The 20,559-nt window shown below is 37.3% G+C and overlaps 1 protein-coding gene across 4 annotated transcripts in view; it reads right to left on the reverse strand.

Annotated features, from left to right (window-relative positions):
* Positions 1-546: 546 nt before the first annotated feature.
* The window catches only part of KAT6B (lysine acetyltransferase 6B), a 111,298-nt gene continuing 91,285 nt past the window's right edge, over positions 547-20,559 (reverse strand). For all 4 annotated transcript variants that reach the window (XM_032191322.1, XM_032191320.1, XM_032191318.1 and 1 more), the window contains exons 13-17: positions 9,878-10,109; positions 7,626-7,785; positions 6,728-6,994; positions 5,142-5,445; positions 547-3,174 (exon numbers count right to left, since the gene is read on the reverse strand). In XM_032191322.1, the coding sequence (XP_032047213.1) occupies positions 689-3,174; positions 5,142-5,445; positions 6,728-6,994; positions 7,626-7,785; positions 9,878-10,109 (3,449 nt within the window). In that variant the 3' untranslated portion in view covers positions 547-688. The remainder of the gene's footprint in view (positions 3,175-5,141; positions 5,446-6,727; positions 6,995-7,625; positions 7,786-9,877; positions 10,110-20,559) is intronic.

Genomic DNA, 20,559 nt, shown 5'->3' on the forward strand with positions numbered 1-20,559 from the left:
TATTATTTTTTACAAGTTTTATAATTAACAAAAATATAGTTCTGTTTTTTTACCCTCAAACTAGGGTAACCTAATCAAGGCAAAAAAATTAAGAAATGGCTTACTGTTAAGCACAACACTTGTACAGTACTACAAAATGCACTGTCACTAACAAAGACATTAGCGGCATGCGGAAGTGTCACCTTCAGAAACAAAATAATACAATAAAAGAACTGCTAAAAGGCATTTACATGTGGGGAAAGGAGAGAGAAAAGCTCAAGATTCAGTACTGTCTGATAGTTTTGGAGTCTATTTATCCACATTTTTAATGGGAGCAGGCACATAAAATGGCTCTGAACCATCAGCTGCTGTGTAATTGCAGTTCATAGAAAGAGTTCTTCCTTTCCAGAAAACTTCAAGCTCAGTGAAATAAACAAAAAAATGGAAAACCACCTAGTTCCCCCCAAAGAAAACAGAAGAAAAGGAAAATCCCACAAATTTAAAGCAAAAAAGGAAAAAAAAAAAAAAAAAAGAAAAAAGAAAAAAAGAAAAACTTGTATAAGGCTTTCTGCTGCATACAGCTTTTAAATGGTGCCAACAAATGTTTTTGCATTCACACCAATTGCTGGTTTTGAAATCGTACTCTCCAAAAGATATTTGTGCAGATCAATCCAATACGCCAGTTTGGTAGTTTGTCTCTCCAAAGGGCCTACCTTCTCATGTAGGAGCCATTAAGAGACTGTTTAGACATGCCTGTATTCATGTAGCCATGATGCCCTGGAGGGGTGTACATCATGTTACTGTGGGGTGCTGTCTGCATTGGCTGCTGTGCATATGGCTGAGTTCCCATCATCCCCATCTGCATCTGCATAGGGTACTGGGGTGTTTGATTCATATACCCATGATTACTGTGATATCCGCTATTCATCATCGGCTGGGACATACTATAACCATTCATAGCATTAAGGGTATTCATATTCATGTTCACTGAATTGACATTATAAGCTGGGGCTGGCATCAAGTTTACGCTCATGTTCATACCACGTTGCATTGTTAAGGTCCGCGCGGGCCCTTGCATGGCCACAGTCTGTGAAGCACGCCCGTAAATTTGGGGCTGATGAGCTGCTGCAGCAGGTGGTAGAGGTGTGGATTTGGTTCTTACAGAAACATGACCTTTGCTGGCCATTTGAGTCTGCAGTCTTTGGGTGTGGGATATTCCTATATTCGATGAAGTCATATTACGCTGCAAAAGGGGAGGTGGCAAATTCATGGGAGGAGGAGTAAGGTTAGGGGGAGGGGTCATGGTAGCCTGTGCTTGGGGTCCTCCAGGAACAGCATGTGGAGACTGAGAAAGCTGAACAAGCCCTGTATTACTTAAGGGGGTGGACAAAGAGGCACTGTTTGCATAGGAAGTTACAGCAGCTGAATGGCTGTAAGGCAAAGAATGATCCATAAGCGTGTTAGTTAACTGTTGCAGTTTGGCAAGGCTGAAGGTGGCCGATGGCTGAGAGTAATGCCCCGGTCCGAATTCACTCTGACCCATTCTTTCGTATAAGCCAATGTTGGTATTGCCAGTCTCGGGGATTTCAGTTAACTGCATAGGTGGTGTAAAGTTAGCGGCCATGCTGCACTGAGATAACTGTTGGTTGCTGCTTGGAGGCCTTTCAACAACACAACCTTGGGGAGATTTTACATTACAAGTGGGAGGGGAGCTGATATTTGTTTGTTGCATCATACTGCAGCTTCCATTGATGTTGGACATCTGCTGTGTCACTGCACAGCTGCTCTGTGTTAGGTTACTAGATGTAAGGCTACTGTATGAGCAACTGTTTTGTGAAGAGTTGTTTCCGCAGATACTACTACCCATTGTAGAATCATAACTGCTTGGGTTTTCATAATTTTCTGTTGTACTCTCAATGCTTCCTAAATCACTAAACCCACTATCCACAACTTGTTGCGAATGATCAGAAACTGAGGGAACATCCATCATTGGACTGGTCTCCATGTTCTGTAGAGACGGCACAGAAATGGCACTTTGATCTGGGCTGATCTGAGCGTAGTTGTTCTCTAATGGAGCAACATTTGGACTATTAACAGAACGAACTGACTGGCTGGGATGAGAGTGCACAGAGGAAACAGGGCTACTGTGGTCAGACTGCTGACAATCATCCAGCGCGGTCATCTGGGGGCTTTGGTCGGTATGGGCATAGTTTTGCAAACTTCTACAGGCCTCTTGAGTCTCTGCACAATCCTGAAATGTATCTTCATGTTCACTTGCTTCTTGGGTTAGAGACTGTACTGCTTGAACAGTCTCAGAATCTATCTCCATGGTCTCAGTACTCTCTCCCTTGAAATCGGAATGTAATTCTTCATCAGCTTTTTGGTCCTGGTTGTTATCTGCATGATCATCATCAGATTCCGGCACTGGATCTGAATCTGTAGTTACTTCTTTCTGGTCACTTTCACACTCATCAGCTGCAAGGTCAACACTACAGTTCATTAAGTCCTCCTGATTTGAATTACCAGTTTGAACATTTACGTCTAAAAAAGACTGTTGTGTTTCCAGCATTTCTTTGAAAGCTTCGCCAGGCAAATCCTCCTTCTCCACTTCTGCTGAACCCATGTGGCTATCGTCCTCATCATCTGCATCATGATCCTCATTGTGAGAAGGTTCTTCGTCATCCTCTTCTTCTTCCTCATGATCATCCAAGTGCACGGACTCTTCTTTTTGCAGAAAAGCCTCATCTGGCTTGTCTTTTTCTTCATCTTTTGAATCGATTCCATTTTCTTCTATATTCCTTTCTTCTTCCCCAGCTTTCACCGTATCATTTTCTTGTTTTTCAAAAGGTTCACTGGATGGATGCAGAGATTCAGGCTCTACCTCTTTTACCTTATCATCTGTTGGTGGTAATCCTTCAGCAGGCTCTTTAATCTCTTCCTCCGTAACAGCAGGAACTGGGCAGGGCTTATCTTCAGCTACTTCCTTCTGCTCCTCTACCAGTACCTGATAGTCAGGCTCCATAGGAGTCTCAGGTGGAGTGTATAAATTAAGCTTAAAGCCAGGTTTTCTTTCTTTGTTTTGCCTCCATTTAGATGGACCACGCTTAACTCCTTTAGGCCAACCCTGCTTACTCTTTAAAGGTTCAAGATTGTCTTTAGTGCTTTCTTCCAACACAGCTACATCGTCTGTATTATCTTTGGGAGGCAACAGAGACAAAAGAAACATCTTAGCTTGCACAGACTAATGAATCAATACTTTCAAACATAAACCCAAAGTAATTTATGAACTCAAAATGCATTAAGAAACTCTGGAATGAGAGTTATAAACAGATTTTATACCACAAAAGAAATACATAATAAGCACAGCTCAAACACACTTACACAGATATGTAAAGTGCCTCTTGATTGGTGGCCTTTTAACAGTGACCATTGGAACCACCATTTATACACTAAAAGAACCCTAGAGATTTAAATCACACCACATGTAAACTAAACTAAACATATCATCCAAGGATGTGATTATTAGCCTTTATTTTTAGAATAAGAACTCTGTGGTCACTTTATATAGACATGAAGCTAATGTGTTTTGGGTTTTTGTTTTTTGTTTTGTTTTGACAGCAGGAATGTGAGAGTCTGGAGTCACCTTTTTGACCATACTGGAGGACAGGGGAGGACAGGCTAGAGTAAGCATCTAATCATGCCTTAGTGCCAACACTGCAAAGAGGTGGTTCATTCAAAAGTATCTTCTCAGGGGCAGCATATCATGGCACAACTCATAACACATGACAAAAGCTAAAAGATAATTGAAATTAAACATAGAGCACATCAGAACACTAAATTAATCCACTGTCTATTAAAAAAACCTCTCCAAACAATCACTCTTCTATTCTTTCTCCCTATGTACCACTTACATATATACCAGAAAAAGGTGTGAATTCTCAAGATACAGCATGCTGCACTTGGGAGTGTGAAGGCTTCAGTGATACTCTTTGGCTGATTTCTGCCTCTCACTGTAGTGCTAGAACACTACTACAGTCAATTAATGCGATGACATGGTCCATGGACAAATACACAATATCAGTTTCATTAGCAAAGTACAAACCTGGTCACTGGGACATAGCTAGAACACTGAATTTGCTACTACTAGTTTAATCAAGTCCTGCTAAGAAGCATGAAAAAGCAGTAATATTCTAATGTATCTGCGGACTGGTTTGTAACAGCATCAACACTCATAAGCATGGCTGTTCTAGTTGCACAAAAGCTGTTTTAAAATAGAAATTAGTGGATGACCCCTCAAACTGAGGATCACAAAGATTAAACCTTCCATGTAATTACAAAAACATGGAATTAGTACCCATTGGCTTCTTAAAGAAAATATGTAGCACTAAGAATCCAGTCATTCATTCTGGAATTAAAACTTACAAATGTAATTTGACAGCCAGGAGGTCAAGGTATGAGCATACATTTAGAATAGCTCATTAGTAGTTTCACTAGCCATCCATTAGCTTTTCTGCCAGGAAATATATTTGAAATCAAACTAAATAAGCAGTTAAAACCATCTCTTTTGAGGGGATAAAAACAGGTACCACAGTGCTGAATGCAGATGAGGACATACTGTTCCCCAGAAACTACAGACATTTCATTGAATTACCAGCAATGTTGAACAGAAAGATATTTCTGTAATCTAGATCTTCCTGTTTGCCTGTATCTTTTACCAAGATACAAAAACAAGATTAGATAACATTCCAAAGATACTCTTGCTCTGTGGAGTATGAAGTGCCCTGTTGCAGGGACAGCGAAGTTATTTTTGGCAACATGGCATGGACTCCAGTGTTTCAGACTGGAAAACTTTTTTTCTGAACAAAAAATATTATAGCATTAATACTTCTGGGATAGAGGAGAAAAAAAAGCAAACAACAGAAACAAAACAAAACAAATAAACAAAAAAATGAAGTCACCACCAAATTCTAATAAAGGCTCCAGTAGCACCTCTAAGCAAAAATCAAAAATCATTACAATAAGATTTTAAAGAGATCAAAAATAAGATCAAAATAGCCAAACAGAACTTTTTTATAACTTTCCTATTTATGACAAGAATAACATTTCCTTTGAAACCCATATGACAAATTAATTTTGTTAAGATAAGAACATTTTCAGCTTACTTGTACAGTTGTCATCACTCCTGTAACAACGAATGTCTTTCTCCTCCTTGTTCTGCTCTTCCTCCTCCTCCTGTTTCTGCTGCCCAGGCTGATATTCAAAAGTTTTTCTAATTACAGGCTTCAAGTCATCATCTTCCCCATCCATCTCACAGGTAGGTTCTAGCTGTGGCATGGGACGTTCCTCATCTGAGTTATCAAATGGCTCATTCAACACCTCTGTTGTTTCAGAAATTGTCTCTGTTGTAACACTGCTATTAATCCTTCTGCGTTTACGGCCTCTTTTCTTTTTCAGTAGGAAAGGTCTCTGAAAAATAATTCCACAAATATAACTCTTCCTACAGTCCTGTTTTGTCAGTTGACTCGGTGCAGTAGTAAATACATTTATGTTAAGTGAGTTCACATTAATCATTTTACTCATGCCAAAATACCTTACATGGTATCAAATGCACATGTAGATCAACTCCATGGGAAAAATGTCTAAAGTATACACAGTTAAAACAGATATGTATTTATCCATACACACAAACCCTTCTGTAGGTGAAAAATGAGGACTATAAGTTTCTTCATACAACAGTGATTTCTACATTCTACTTCTGTTAAATGACATTCATAGCAGTACTAAGTAAATTGTATTTACCAGATTTTCCATTGTAGATTTAGAATCCAAGAACATTCACAAGTATCAGATTTTTTTCCTATATTTGTTTTCTATTTTACAGTAAATAAATAAATAAAAAACATATATTAAAAAAAGTAAAAGCAAAGGAAACGCACCTCAAGCTTTACATTGGTCTTACCAGTACATTAAAGAATCCCACAGTTAACTGCTATAAAAAAAACAGTTACTTACATTTTTTATTTCTATTGCTATGCATTTATATTTCTCAGAGATTCATAGTTTCTTTGAAGTCTGTTAATTTAAAATAAAAACAAAGAGACACTCCTGTTCCCTAATTCTCACCAAAGACACCTAAACACGTGCTAAATCATGTGTTTTAAAATTTTTGGGTGCTTATTTCAGTAATTTAAGCCATTCAAACAGTTAACATCTCAACAAAATTCAGGACTATGTAAACACTTCAGCAAGCAGAAAATAACATTTAAATTTCTTTGAGATTAGAAGAATATGGGTTAAAACATAACTGCCTTTTTGTTTGGAAAAAAAGTACTCCCCTTACAGATTTCCTGTATTAATGGACTACAAGAATACAAGCCCCTCAAGTTGGAGTCCATCTTAAAATGAAAAAGGGAAAAAGGAAAAACCATTGAAATAGTGAATCAATACCAATGCCCAACAGCAGATGGCAGTCACTAGTTTAAAAATAAACACGAAATTCTGATTTCTTTGGTGGCACCCATGTTTTTACATGTGACAGATTTATAAGATAAAGAAAAAAATCAAAAAGATAAGAAGTTGAATGGAAGGGAAGAAAACAAATACAGGAAGCATTCAGTGCTCTAACGATAGAGAAAAGAACTAAAACAGTCTAATAAATACTTCTAAACAAACTAGACTGTTATTGTGATGATAATGCTTTGATTGAAATCAGAGTTAAATGACAAAACCAAATCACTGAATAACACACCTTTCTTTTTATGGCCAGAGACTGTGGCTTTGTTAGCCGGGGAGGCGAACTCTGCTGATTCTCATCCCCGCCATCCTCCTCGCTGCTCTCCTTAGATTGCTCTGTGGATTGCCCTCGTTCCCCCACCACTGCCACACTTTCTGGAGATCGCAAATATTTATTTTTAGATTGTACTTTTGCAGGTGATTGCCTACTATTAGTTCTTGTGGAGAATATTTCTTGCTCTTCCTTTTCCCAGCAGCTAGCTTGCTCCATCAGACGCTCAGCCTGAAGGGTTGAGGTTAAAATAACGGGTCACTGAAACAGCATTTACTTAGCCATATCCTTTACGTTCTGCTAAAGAGTTACAATAAGTCAACCCTGATTAGCACTGCTGGCTAACCTAGCAACAACATTTCAGCTGAATCATCTAGTAGGCTCCTTTACAACAGTTAGGATAACAAACCAAAGAAGATTGCATTTCATGGGATATTTAGCACTATTAATGATGCAGCGAATTGATTTAAGTCCTTTAGCACTACATTACATGCCCACTGACATGGATCACTTTGAGCAAGTTCATAACACAAAGAATCGATTGACATTGCAGCCCCTGAGCTCTGCACCAAATTTGATCTGATTACATGCTCCTCGTCTACCTCAGGAGTGATAAATACGTCTCCACAACAAGAGATTCACATTTTTAAGTTTTAATATTCATCCCCCCCCCCCAAAAAAAAAGTTACCATGTCTGGCTGAGCAGTTTCCAAAACTGTGCATTACAACATAATCAGTATCCTCCATAATTAGGCAGAGGTCAAAATTACAACTGCTCTATTTAAGGTAGCCTACTGTTGAATATTAGGGAATGATGAAATTTAAAAGAAAGGAAATTCAGAAAAAAAGTTGCTGCTATTACCTCCTTTTCTGCTTCTCTCTCTTCTTCAGAAACTGCAGCATTAGAAACTAACAGAGGAGTCCATCTCAAACTTTCAGGATCTACTTCATTAATACGTGGATTTGCTTTCAGTTTCTCCATATGACTTGAAATCAGCTTTTCCCTTCTAATAATTACAAATCTACAATCCAATAAACAGTATTTTATTTTAGAAAGTGATCATGTAAAACCGTTTTCCTACAGATTAAATCCTTTTGCACAATAACCTGTGAAAATAAACTGGTAAAGCAACAGATGAATCAAACTAAAAATAGCAGCTAATGTACACAGATAACACACACTGCTGACTGTTTTCTAAGAAAAGTAAGGAAACAACAGTTGATGAAAGAAAAACTCAACACTAAACATCACTAGGGAAGAAAGTTAAGCTGTTACAGTAAACCAGTCTAAATACATGCAGTAGGTTTAGTGTAGGCTCTAACACTCTGCCAGAGCAGTTTCCAATTTTAATATGACATACAAATAAAAACAGAAAACACTGTGGATCATGAAGCAAAGAATAAGAAACTTGTTAATACTGTAACTGAAGATGGCAGCTAACTGGACAAGAAAACAAGTTATAAACACAGGTCTTCTAACAAAACATAAAAATGTACCTCAGTCTTATGCTGATGCAGTAGAAAACAGCTTCCTAATTATTATGAAGTAGCATATCAAATGTAGACAAAGACTAACATAATAGCAGTATGCTAGCACATACCCCGCTGAAGTATCCTGTTATAAAGTAAATAACTATAAAAGTTTAAACTTCTTTTAAGCACGGATTTTGAAGGCATCAAGTGACTACATTACTTTCCACCAAGAGAACACTTTGAAAAAAAATCAAATCCAGATGAACATTTTTTTGCAGAACTGTGACAAACCTCTATCTCACTAATTTAAGAACAATTAATTAAATGTAGGAAATAATAAGGAGCCATACCTGACTCCCAAGGTAAATGTCTGGACAGGCATTTCCAAGATGTGATTTATTTTCCTGGCTTAGCCACTGACCTGGATACCTTTAGCCAGGTCAGTTCATGTCCCTGTCTAAGCTTTACTACATGTGGAAAAAAAAAATTAACTGACTGTGTTTATAAAGTAATTTGAATTCTGTAGATGAAAAAGCATGATTTCTAACTGGATGTCAGTATTCAAAGCCTATAGTAATTTGTGAAAGGGCACAAGTTTCACAATAGTAATTAATACACATTTATTTATCTCGTAAAATAAATCCCATCAGATTGCCTACAAATAAGCACCCCAGAAAATTAAGGTTTTAATCTAATGACAGACTTCTAAATCACTCTCATAACACCATCCTGTAGGCCAATCTCCTTTTTGAATACTTGCATTCTTACCAGTTCAAAACTTACTAGTTTTGAATACTAGTACTGGTGCACATAAAAGTTACTGAAGCTGAGCTAATCTGTGATCTTCATTTTATTTCTTGGCACCTCACTGTTTGCAAGGCAATTTCACTTAATTATGTTTCCATGATTGGACTATCTAGAAAGAATTAAGGTCTTGAGAAACAGAAATACCACTGAAAATCATTTAAGGCATTTTATACAAAAAAATAAAAATTAAAATTAAAAAATGCAATACATAAAATCATGCAGCATTTAAAACAGCAATCAAGATCATTCAGAAAGATGACATTTACAAAATAGGAACTCACCTTCTTAGTGCATTAACTTTCAATATTGATCATAGCATTAAATATAAACTCTTTAAAAAAAAAAAGTTTGTATTTCCAGTACCTTGGGCAGGACTTCATGAAGAGCTGACCCAATCCTATGACTTTTGTGAAATTCAATAATGACTGAAAAACGGGTTTTGTAGAGAGAGGCTACCAACCAACAAAACCAAATCTTTTCCTCATTGGTATTTAAAGCAATATATTTGCAAAACAACAGTCGGGAATTGTACTTACAGATTATGATACTGAATGAAACTAAATTCTTCACTGAAAACGTTTCAAGCTCACAACACCCTTCTAACAACCATTAACATGAAAGAGGATCCAAAAAACACCATTTGGTTACGGAACAGAAAGTCTTTATGCAGGACCCCATTAAAATGATCCAGCCTTACTGACTTCTTCAGTAAGATTGTTACTCATTTTTAAGTCAGAATTTCACATGGGCATTTTTTATATCACATGTTTTGTACACAGACAAAGTAAGTATTTTGTCTCATCATTTTTTACAATTTGTGTAAGATTCACTGACCTATCTTCTCTTTTATCTATCATGCTATGCTGCTGCAGGGTTGTGGCAATATCATGTGGACACATTCCCGTAGCTCGACTCATTCCTTTGATGCTGATTTGTTTTTCATGGTGGCAGTTAAGGTATTCTAAAATTACACTTTTCCAGTAAGCCAAGTATGAGAGACGACCCAGATCAGACAACGGCTTTTCAGGGGATCCTGCTTGTCCCTCTCTTCTAGAAAGTAAATAGCCTAGAATGAAAAGAAACAAAATATCTTACTAAGAGAACATAACTAAAGAATTTAAACTACCCTTTAAGAAAGTTGAAATTAATAGAGAGCTCAGTATAACTGATTACATTATTGGCAACACTTGCAATTAAATAAATCCTATCCACAAAAGAGATTGTTTTTCATAATTATAATGACATTTAAAAAGATTAAGTTCTTTTAAGAGATTCACACATTACATTATGAAAATCAAACAAAAGCCCCTTTTTAATCATAAGGCAAGGAGGAAAGAAAGCCAACACATTTCAGCAGGTCTCATCATACATGTTTTCATTTAGAACTACAGGTGTCTGGCCTTTTGAGAAACTTTTATATCACTGAAGCCAAAAAATTTCAGAAGAATCTCAGCAGAAACTGACATAGGTAGCACCAGCTAGGTCAGTTTCCTTCATGAAGCCTCAAGTGACATAAGTTTTTGATTAAACAGTTATTGCATTTAAGCGACATATAATACACAAGTTGAATTACTAGTATTACTTAGAAGTAATAAAAAAAACCCCTCCCTTAATTCATGTTCAAGAGCATTCACATAATTCCAGTTTTCAGTCTTCATAACTACCTTGTCAGCTATTACATAATATTCATTTTCCTATATATAGTATACATCCTCATTTTAGATTCTATACACGTAATATGTCATTTTCAACTGTCTTCAGCTTCAAGAAGCTTTTACAATTCGAAGTAGAATACACCTGCTTGGAGATAACAGAAGAACTCTGGTATTTGCCACCATTAAAATTAATTCAGGACAAAGAAGAAAATAACACGATTAATAAAAGGTATCCTTCTAGAGTACTTTATCTCTCCATGGTAATATTCTGCACTGTGCCATTACAAACGCTACCTAAATATGGGTCTTAAGAAAACCAGGCTTAGAAACTGCTTTTTCCATCATAAGCTAGGACATGACACTTTCGGAATTACATTACTACAAGTCACCTGGAGTCCACCAACATACATGGTTTTCATTTACCAATATTCTTCTGAAATAATTTACTTAAAAAAGTTGGAATCTTTCCTTTAATTGTTAAAAGATTGCTTTAAACATACCCAACACACCCATGTCATATTTGTTACGCAAATCCTCGTGACTGTTTCCCCACAAAGTTTCTCATAACCAACTTCACTACAAATTTAAAACATACGATTAACACCCAGCTGGGTGAAGCAGTGTCTGTTTCCATGTTTTGCTGCATGTTCTAATATATACACATTGTACGCATATGCACACACATTTATATATGCATGTATACACATACATTTATTTATAGCTAAAAATAAAACACACACATCTATTTTCACTCAGCCTGAAACAAGTGTCTTCACTTTTGGGGGAACAACACAAAAGGTCCGCTACAGAATTTGGAATACACATGTTGAGTGGCCATCGTAGTCTAACCTCCAGTTTGCATAAAGATGTTTAAACAGAGAAGCAATTATAGCACTACTTTCCAAGTGATCACTGGCAACATGCAAACTGAAATACATAGCATCACGTTCATATCCATTAGCGTGACTTACAATAAGATGCTAGCACTTCAAGAGGAATGCCATCCCACACCTGCCTACTTCTACATAGGCACATAGAAGCCTGCATAAAGCCTGCCAATATCTGCAAGGTACTACTGGAAATTCAGCAAGTTAATTTATTCTGTCTTACAGAAGAAACACTACCTTGGACCTCAAGAAATGGAAGGTACTTCAACATTTCAAGTAGCAGCATATGAAAACTTTGCAGTTGGATGATGCATCTTAGTACTGTCACTGTTGTTGACAAGAGCTTTCACGTTCAAAAACAGATTGCATCTTGACTAGTTTGAAGAATTGTTGTTTTACTTCCAAATGCACAAAAGGAGACCTAGACTTTATGTATATCCCACTCTGTATAATTGTGTAAAGAGTTTTACTTGTACCAATTTTGGATCATCTTGTTTACAACTTAGAAACACGAGTTCTATACCAAGACGTTGTTGCCTACAGAAAAAGATGCAGCAGTACAAGTCGTGACAGGAGTCTCAATAAAGAAAAAGACAGGGAAAAGTACCTAGATTTTAAAAGAATTCCATGAATAGAACTTAAAGTTGACTTCAAGTAACTATACAGTTTAAACTACCAACTTGACATTCAAGACAATTTCGGCTCTAATAGCAAGTATCTGTAAGCTTCCCCTGTTTCCATTTTTCTCATAAATAAAATGGCTGTAACTACACTTCCTTGATAAACACCTAAGACTGAAGAAACCACTACCAAGAGTTTAGCTTTATTAATTAGGCAACTGCAAATAGCTTTAGAGCTTTACTAATATACCCTTGCACATCTGATCCTTCCAGTGGTTAGGGACTTGGAGATTAGCTCTCAATGGTCATTTTGACATATTCTGCATCAAAGTATTAAAACTTATCCTACATGGCAATAACATGCATTGGTACTTTTCCTTCCACCTTCCTAACAATACAACATACACTTAACCAAGATACAGATATTCTGTAGAATCAGAAATATAGACCTGAGCTAACAGTCTTAGCTATGTGTAACAGGCACTGAAGGAAAGTTTCTCTTTTAAGATTCTGTGAATTGAATGACATCTATTAAATTAAACTTACCAAAGAGACGCCAAATAATTGATCTAAGTTGCAGGTAAATAAAAAACAATGATCTTGATAGCTCGTGTATCTATCCTGAAGCATCTGAAATGAGTACAATACGTCCCTGTTAAACACATACCCCCAGCGTCATTGTGTCTACCTAATCTTAATAATGGATAGCCTCAAAGTGAAAACCTGAAAAAACTCTCAAACCGTAACACCTGACTTGCAACTACAAACAATGGCAACATTCAGAGGACAAAATATGGCTCCTCCCCATCACCCACTGGTAAAGAAGTCAGACTGTACGCTAAAAAAAATAAAAATAATAATTTTAAGACTTAACCTAGTAAAACAGAATTGTCTGTCTCATCATCTGGGCATGTAAATGATGGTAAAAAAAAACTTAAAAGACAAAAAAATATCAATGATTTTTATTTCTTGTACTATCTCAACCTTCAGAGTGAAGCAACATGCCACATGCCATTAAAGACTTTGATTTTTGTCACACAACCTCCCCAGAGCCACTAAGGTTTCATCTTATTCAGTATTTAAAACAATTAGAAGAAATTATGTCTGAGAAAGGAAAAAATAGTGTAAGATACATATATTTTATGCCTTCACCACAAATTTAGGAGGCAGTTCGACACTAAAAAGTATACAGTTGAAGAAATTAACGTGAGCAGTTATCTTGTACTTTGAATCTGCAGCATTCCTAATATGCAGCTCCTCTAAGTAATTAGCTACCACAGTTTACAACACACTTACATAAAAAAGTAACATTAATACATCTGTGCAAGCCTCCAAAAACCTGTAGCCAGTTACTACTTCTGTTACAATCACTACTGTCTCTGTAACAGATAAAACAGTGTGGGATTAGAGGCCCAACTTGATAGTACCTTGTTCCAACAGTGGCCAACAGGAAAAAAACAAACAACAAAAACACATGGGACAGACTAAAATAGGCAACCATCTTGTGAAATCCACAGAGAAAGTTTTTATCTGTCCCAACAAATCAAACTCACCAGATCTACATGTATATCATCACCCTCATGCTTCTCGATACCTTTTAAGATCTTGGTAAGATCTGTTAAGTACCACTGTCTTTTGCAAACAGCGGAGTCCAGCTTCCTCTTCCATCCCCTGCATTTGCCTGTGTGCTCACTAGTACTGTTCTTTAGTGTAGTTTCAACTTATCTGCTTGATACAGACATAATGCGAACTGACTTGTTTCTCTCTAACTGAGAAACTGGGGTCACATTAGCCCCTTTCAGTCCTGCAGCACTGAGGTAAGCAGTTTTAGGTGCACCTTGGGTTACAAACTGCCATGAGCTGCTATTTCATTATGAAGTCCCTTTTAGTTCCACATCCTTCTTACCCTGCCAAACACACTTCTAATATTCACCCCCTTAGCTTTCTGATAAAAAGTCTAACTTAATCCTTAAGCAGTAGCCACTCCATGGTTTTAAATCAGGAGGACACCATTTCACTTAAGACAGTTGAATTAAACTTTATTATCTATTGAAGAACTATAGACCTGTCCTTTTGCTTTTGATGTGGCAGCCAATGCAGGCATGCTCTCAAAGGTGAAAGGACACAGAGACGCACATTACATAGAAGCCAGAAGCACAGGAAGAAGCTGCAAATAAAGACACTAAATGAGTGAATTGGTATACTGAGGGAGACCAAGTGACAGAAGGATGTCATATGAGGTTTGAAGATGTTTTAAGGACCATCAGCAATTTGTGTGTTCTCTACACATGCCTTATATTCTACAGCAATGAAAAAAAAATCAATTTATTTAATTTCTGAGGGCTGCATTTTATTTCTGAGGGCTGCATTTCATTTCGGAAATGAAAAGTTTTGCAAAAAAGAGATCTAGCTATAAAGACATTCAGTTTCTTTGAGTGTGTTTGAGACTCACCACAATCATTATAAAGTCATTAGGTTTTCAAATAAGTTAAGTAATGTAACTTGAATCAAGTAAACCACAGAACAGAAATCCCAGTCTTGTCCTCCCTTCCCTTCATCCCACCATTTGCCACCTGGATGTATGAGACTGAATTACGCATTTGTGCATGCAGGAGAAGAGCAAGGCCATACAGTGGCTCAGTTATGCACAGAAGTAGCTAAAATGTGGTACATGTAATACACAGGATTGAATGAACACTTCATTAGTGGTTTCCTATTCACCTGAGAATTAAGTGAGCTTAGCTAATATTAAGGTTTTGAACATGTATTTTTGATGTAATTGTATTTAATATTTCCGTTTTTAGAAAACTTTATATACTGGAAAGATTCTACAAAGGCTGCATTTTACAGTAAATACAGAGATGACTTTGTTTGGCTTAAGAGTAAGCAGTAGTCTATTGGTTAGCATCTACACTTCAGAGAATTAAGAATTGCAGCAGAGTATTTATTAAGGAGGTGAAATGGAGGGCTACATTTGGCTTATAAAGAACATGTTATTAATCCTCTTTTTACGAAGGTATCACAACATCTTTCACAATCTCCAGCAGGCAATATAATTGTGCATTTTGTTGAAAATTCACCATACAACCAGAACACAATCCACCCAGAGCATCCTGCGGATGGTTTTTCAATGCAAAGTACTCAGGAAGATGCCACCAGCTGAACCTCTATTATCACTCCCTGTGTTCTACTACCCATGCGTTTTTGACAGATCAACCTCCCCATGCATGCCACACACAATGGACTGTAGGCTTTGTGCCAAATTAACACAACACTTCCTCCACTCATGTAATTTCACAGCTTACAGGTAGGCTGGTTCTTTCAGGCCAGTGCCACAGGGGTACTTAACTTCTGTGAGAACATCACACATGATATTTAACTACTGTTCTGAAAATACCTTCTTTGCGTATGGTGATCCAAAAGTCATCACTACATTACAATGCGGATTTCTTTTTAATGCCTCTATGAAGTTGGATTGTCATCAAATTTCCTTCCACGTTACAGACTTACACAAATAGCCCCCAATCCCCCACCCCTAAGTTAAAAGCAGCTCTGCATTTTTCCAAGACATTACCTACACTAATACTATATTGTGGATTATACACTTAAGGTATATTCAGATAATTTTAAATATGTCATATTCCATGAAGTGACACTTGGGAAAATACATAAAATTTCTTATGAATATAAGCACAATAAGCACTTATGAGATGACAAATTTAAGTATTTAGATTCCATTTGGTTTTATAGTGAGTTTCTAAAAGAATAGAAGATACCAACCAAAAACCCTTGGGCCAGCGTTTTCTCTCAATATATAGCTGACAAAGAGAACTGGGTCACATGGCAGGGACAGACACACACACAACACAAGGAGTGTTTTAAGTAATTTTGTTTTTCCCTCATATTTTCCCCACCACAAAACCTTCCATCCTTAATAGCAAAGCCAGCACATAAACCATCATAAAAAACACAATAGTAAAAGAGCCTACTTTGCTTGACTAGTTTTTAGCTAGCTCTCCAGTGTCGTTTTTTCCAGCTCACACTGGAAGACTTCTCGTATGCATGAGTGACAAGTAATAAAACTACTGAAAATATTGCCTTTTTTGTTTGTTTGTTTTGCTTGTTTGCTTGTTTTAAGGAAATCTTCAGCAGACATAGACAGAATGAGCAAAAATGAGTCTGAATGGGAAATAGAGTATTGAATCTCCTTCTGTACCTGGACGAGGACCTACAAACTGAGGTTCCTATCCCCCATGCTACTAGCAACAAACTCATGTATTTGTTTTTCACTTATGCAGGTTAAAAATTAAATGATCTTCAGAACAGACCATAAGGGTAGGGATTCATGTGTTCTGCATTTTAGCTAAGATGGATTTTTTGTTTGGTTAAAAAAAAAAAAAAAAAAAAAAAAAGCTGGAAATAATAGTTTACATTGAAAAACTAAACAATTTTTTTTGAGTCTTCTCCCTTATCTACCAAGTTCTAGGAAATCTATGCTATTAATCTCTGAATTAAAAAATAATTTAAAAAAAAAAAAACACTAGTGAAGAACGTCTTATGTTCTTATAACTGGGCCAGAATATAGCTTACAAAAAATCCTTGATTGAACATTGATTACTAATTAACATCAGCCTGACTGAAAAATCACGTTGACTTTAATATTAGTATTACATGCCCTTATACATCCTTTGTTAAAGGGGAGAAATACCGTTCTCTCAATCTTCCATACAGACTATCTGAGTGTCTTAATTACTTGGAAACAAAAGGACAAACATCTTAAAATCAGGATGTGTTACCGGAGTATTCCAGAGTCCTCCTCTTGAATCATCCTATCTGTTCCAAAAAAAACCCCACTTCATTCAGTTTGTAATTGCAACTTAAATTAAACTTAAAAAAAAAAAAAAAAAAGTCATCTACAGATTAGATTAGTTTGTAGTTTTACAGAAAAGCTGCAATGACATACAGCAAGCATTTCTTTCAAAAACAGAGAAACACTGGTGGTAGTTCAATGAAAGAAAAGCAGAGCTTTGCTGCACTGCAAACACTACAGAGAACTGTTTACATCTTATTTCCTCCCCACACATTCGTAGATTTATTAATAAATAAAACACACAGCCCTCTACTAGGAATAACTCTTGCAGAGCACAAGAACAATACAGAAAATGCAATGTAGCAGAGGAAGGACTCCTAAGAGTCTTTCAGCAGGTAAATTAACCCTAACAGTTCAACCTATTGGACTCTACTAGAAAGAGCAGAGGGCTTAGCAGCTATGAAATACTTGTTCTATTCAGCAGGGTTTCATCAAGACATCTTCCTTTCATACTTTTTAGGCTACCATCTTTCATGTTTCTTCATGAAATACTTGATTGTCATCATGTTGCTTTGCTTCAGAGAGAAAATTTTTTATTGTGATTTTTTACTTCGTTTACATGGAAGAAAAAGACTCTCCACCTTCTGCCGTGCAAAGGATCACAATTTAATGGAAGTAACATTCCATATAATTGCAAATGCATTAATTTATTGGTTCTGTATTAAAATACCCAAACAATACACAACACATCACATCTGAATAATCTTCCAATCAGCTTTAATTCCACAAGTCAGATGGTATTCTTGTAATGTGCAGTAACTGAGCATCAGTGTGGGGAATAAACCAAATGAAGCAAGACCCAAATTCAGTTCTGTTAAGCATGACTTCCAAAATTGTCTTTCACCACTCAAATTTGTCTTAGAGCAAAACATGTAAGTCAACTGAAATGGTTGCAAACTTACTCAAGACTTGCCTGCATAGAGCACCATAAAAACAGGTTACAGCCCACAAAGAGGAATGACATAGCTGAAGAACAACTGCCAGGTTGCCAGTTCTCACAGTCGTAAAACTGCTACTGAGCTGCTACAACATACAGCATGTCATAATAAGGTAAAGTGTCACCAGCCTCAATTTGCTTGAGAGATGTGTCATCTGTATGCACTACTACTCAGCAGTTGAGATGTATATGGCTTAACAGCCTGTGAATCAAGGACAAGACAGACAACAAAGACAGAAACACCACTGCCATCCCAGGGGACGTGCTCGCTCTCTAGCCATGCACTAACGCCACTTCAATCACGTTTGAACAGCTGTTCCCATCTACTGTCAAGGCACGACTAAACCCTGTACTATCCTTCTGAAACTGTTCAGCTGTACTAACAATAGCAACACGCCACTGATCCTATCAATAGGTTTGAATCTTTTGAGAACTAGAAGCACCTTAGCACTTGTTCCATTATTTACACCAAGTAATATAATGATGATATAAATTAATTTATTTCATTCACTGTTGCAGTCGTCCAGACTTGGTCTTTTTTGAAGACACACATAACATTTGGCACATTTCAGTCACTAAGGATGATCTCCCATTTGCCATGATTTCTCAGAGAAGACAGGGAAAGGTCTGACAATCCTGTCAGCCATTCCTCTTGGGTACATCACATCTGGCCCCATGAATCTGGATTTGTTTTACTTATGCACTCTTTAACTTGACCTTCCTTTACCATGGATGCCACCTCTCTCCACTCCTTAAATTCTGCCACACCTGAGAGCACCACACAGTGCCTACTTGATTCAGCAGCAGGGCCATACTCTCCCTTTACCCTTACTTTGGCTGTCGATATGCTTTTAAGAGCTCTCTTGTTGCTTTCCACATACCTCAGGTGCAATTCCAGCCAAGCTCTGCCTTAATCCCACTCCTGCATATGTAAACAATGGCAATCCCACTTCCAATTTCCACAGACTTCATTTTAGCTCAGTCAGGATCTCTCCCTGAAGCCTAGCAGGCTTTGTCACACCTGTTATTTTCATGAACATTAGGAGGAGTTATCTACAGTTTGAGGAAACTGACCTTGAAGATCAATGTCCTGTTCTCCTTTGACCTTCACAGCAGCTTCTCACAGGATACCACTTATTAATTCTCTAAACAAGGCAAAATAATGGGCTTTAGCCTATTACTTACCATCCTCTCTTCCCTCAGGATCTAAAACCCTACTATTTCATGGCCACTATAGCTTAGGCTGTCATGGCAGTTACTTATCTAATCAACTCCTCTTTATTTGTGAGTAGCAGATCCAGCAAAGCATTTACCCTTGCTGGTCCTTCCAACATTTATGACAAAATACTAACTCAAACACACTGCAGAAATCTGGTGGATTGCTTGTATCCTGTTGTGGAGATTGTTTCAACAAGTCCCTTAGAGCCTTCCCCTGACAGATGTCAACCAGTTGCTCAGAAGGTTCATCATCTTCCCTATGTGATTAGGCTTGCAAACACCCACCACAATGTTCTTGCTTGCTGCCCTCTTGAGTGACTTTGAGGTATAAGGCCTCCCTCAACAGGCCAATCACCCAGGCCGTAACAGAGGTCCAAGATCAAGATTTCAGGTCATTCCTTTGTGTAGAGCACAACCTCCCATCAGTGGCTTCCCTGCCTGTGCTTCCCGAAGAGACTGTATCCATTTATTGCACCAGTCCAGTCTTCTCAGATGTTCCAGCTCTGTAAACCCTCTAACGTATATGTATAGATATATATGTATGTATATATATCTGAACAACTATGTAAATAACAGATGACAAACAGGTATTTTAACTGATCACTTGGTCCAGAGTGATTACCTTATCAACAGGAACATCTGGAGCTCAAATACACGTTGCAACTCTATACCAACTGTACAGATTGACTGTATCACAAATTAGAACAATGATACATGCAACTAAATGTTTGGATCAAACCCCTATTATTCAACTCTTTATGTTCTGTACTTAAGCAATCACCAATGAAGTCTAGATGCAAGTCTACCTGCCAGGGAAGGCAGATCAAAAATGTCACCACTGACAGGAACTGCTGGACAGTAGTAAAGGGACAGGAACAGCATACTGATGTCATGAAAATGACGGTCAAATAGGAGCAGGCCGCTTTGAAGTTAAGAACAGATCTTAATCTACTGATGTTTCCCTCATTTTAAACTGTTTTTAAATGGACTTCTGCTGTGAGGGCTACACTTCACTGAGTTTTTTAATGCACTAATAACCAAAGCATTCAGGCACATAGACACTACGTGAGTAAAATGAGAAGTTAATGCAATATTACCGTTCTGGACTTGAATCTGATTTATAAGGATAATAGTTCTTCTCACATATCACACAACTTCACAGAATCACAGAATTTCTAGGTTGGAAGAGACCTCAAGATCATCGAGTCCAACCTCTGACCTAACGCTAGCAGTCCCCACTAAACCATATCCCTAAGCTCTACATCTAAACGTCTTTTGAAGACTTCCAGGGATGGTGACTCCACCACTTCCCTGGGCAGCCTGTTCCAG

This window comes from Aythya fuligula, chromosome 7 (assembly GCF_009819795.1).
Source record: "Aythya fuligula isolate bAytFul2 chromosome 7, bAytFul2.pri, whole genome shotgun sequence".
NCBI classification, from domain to species: Eukaryota; Metazoa; Chordata; class Aves; order Anseriformes; family Anatidae; genus Aythya; species Aythya fuligula.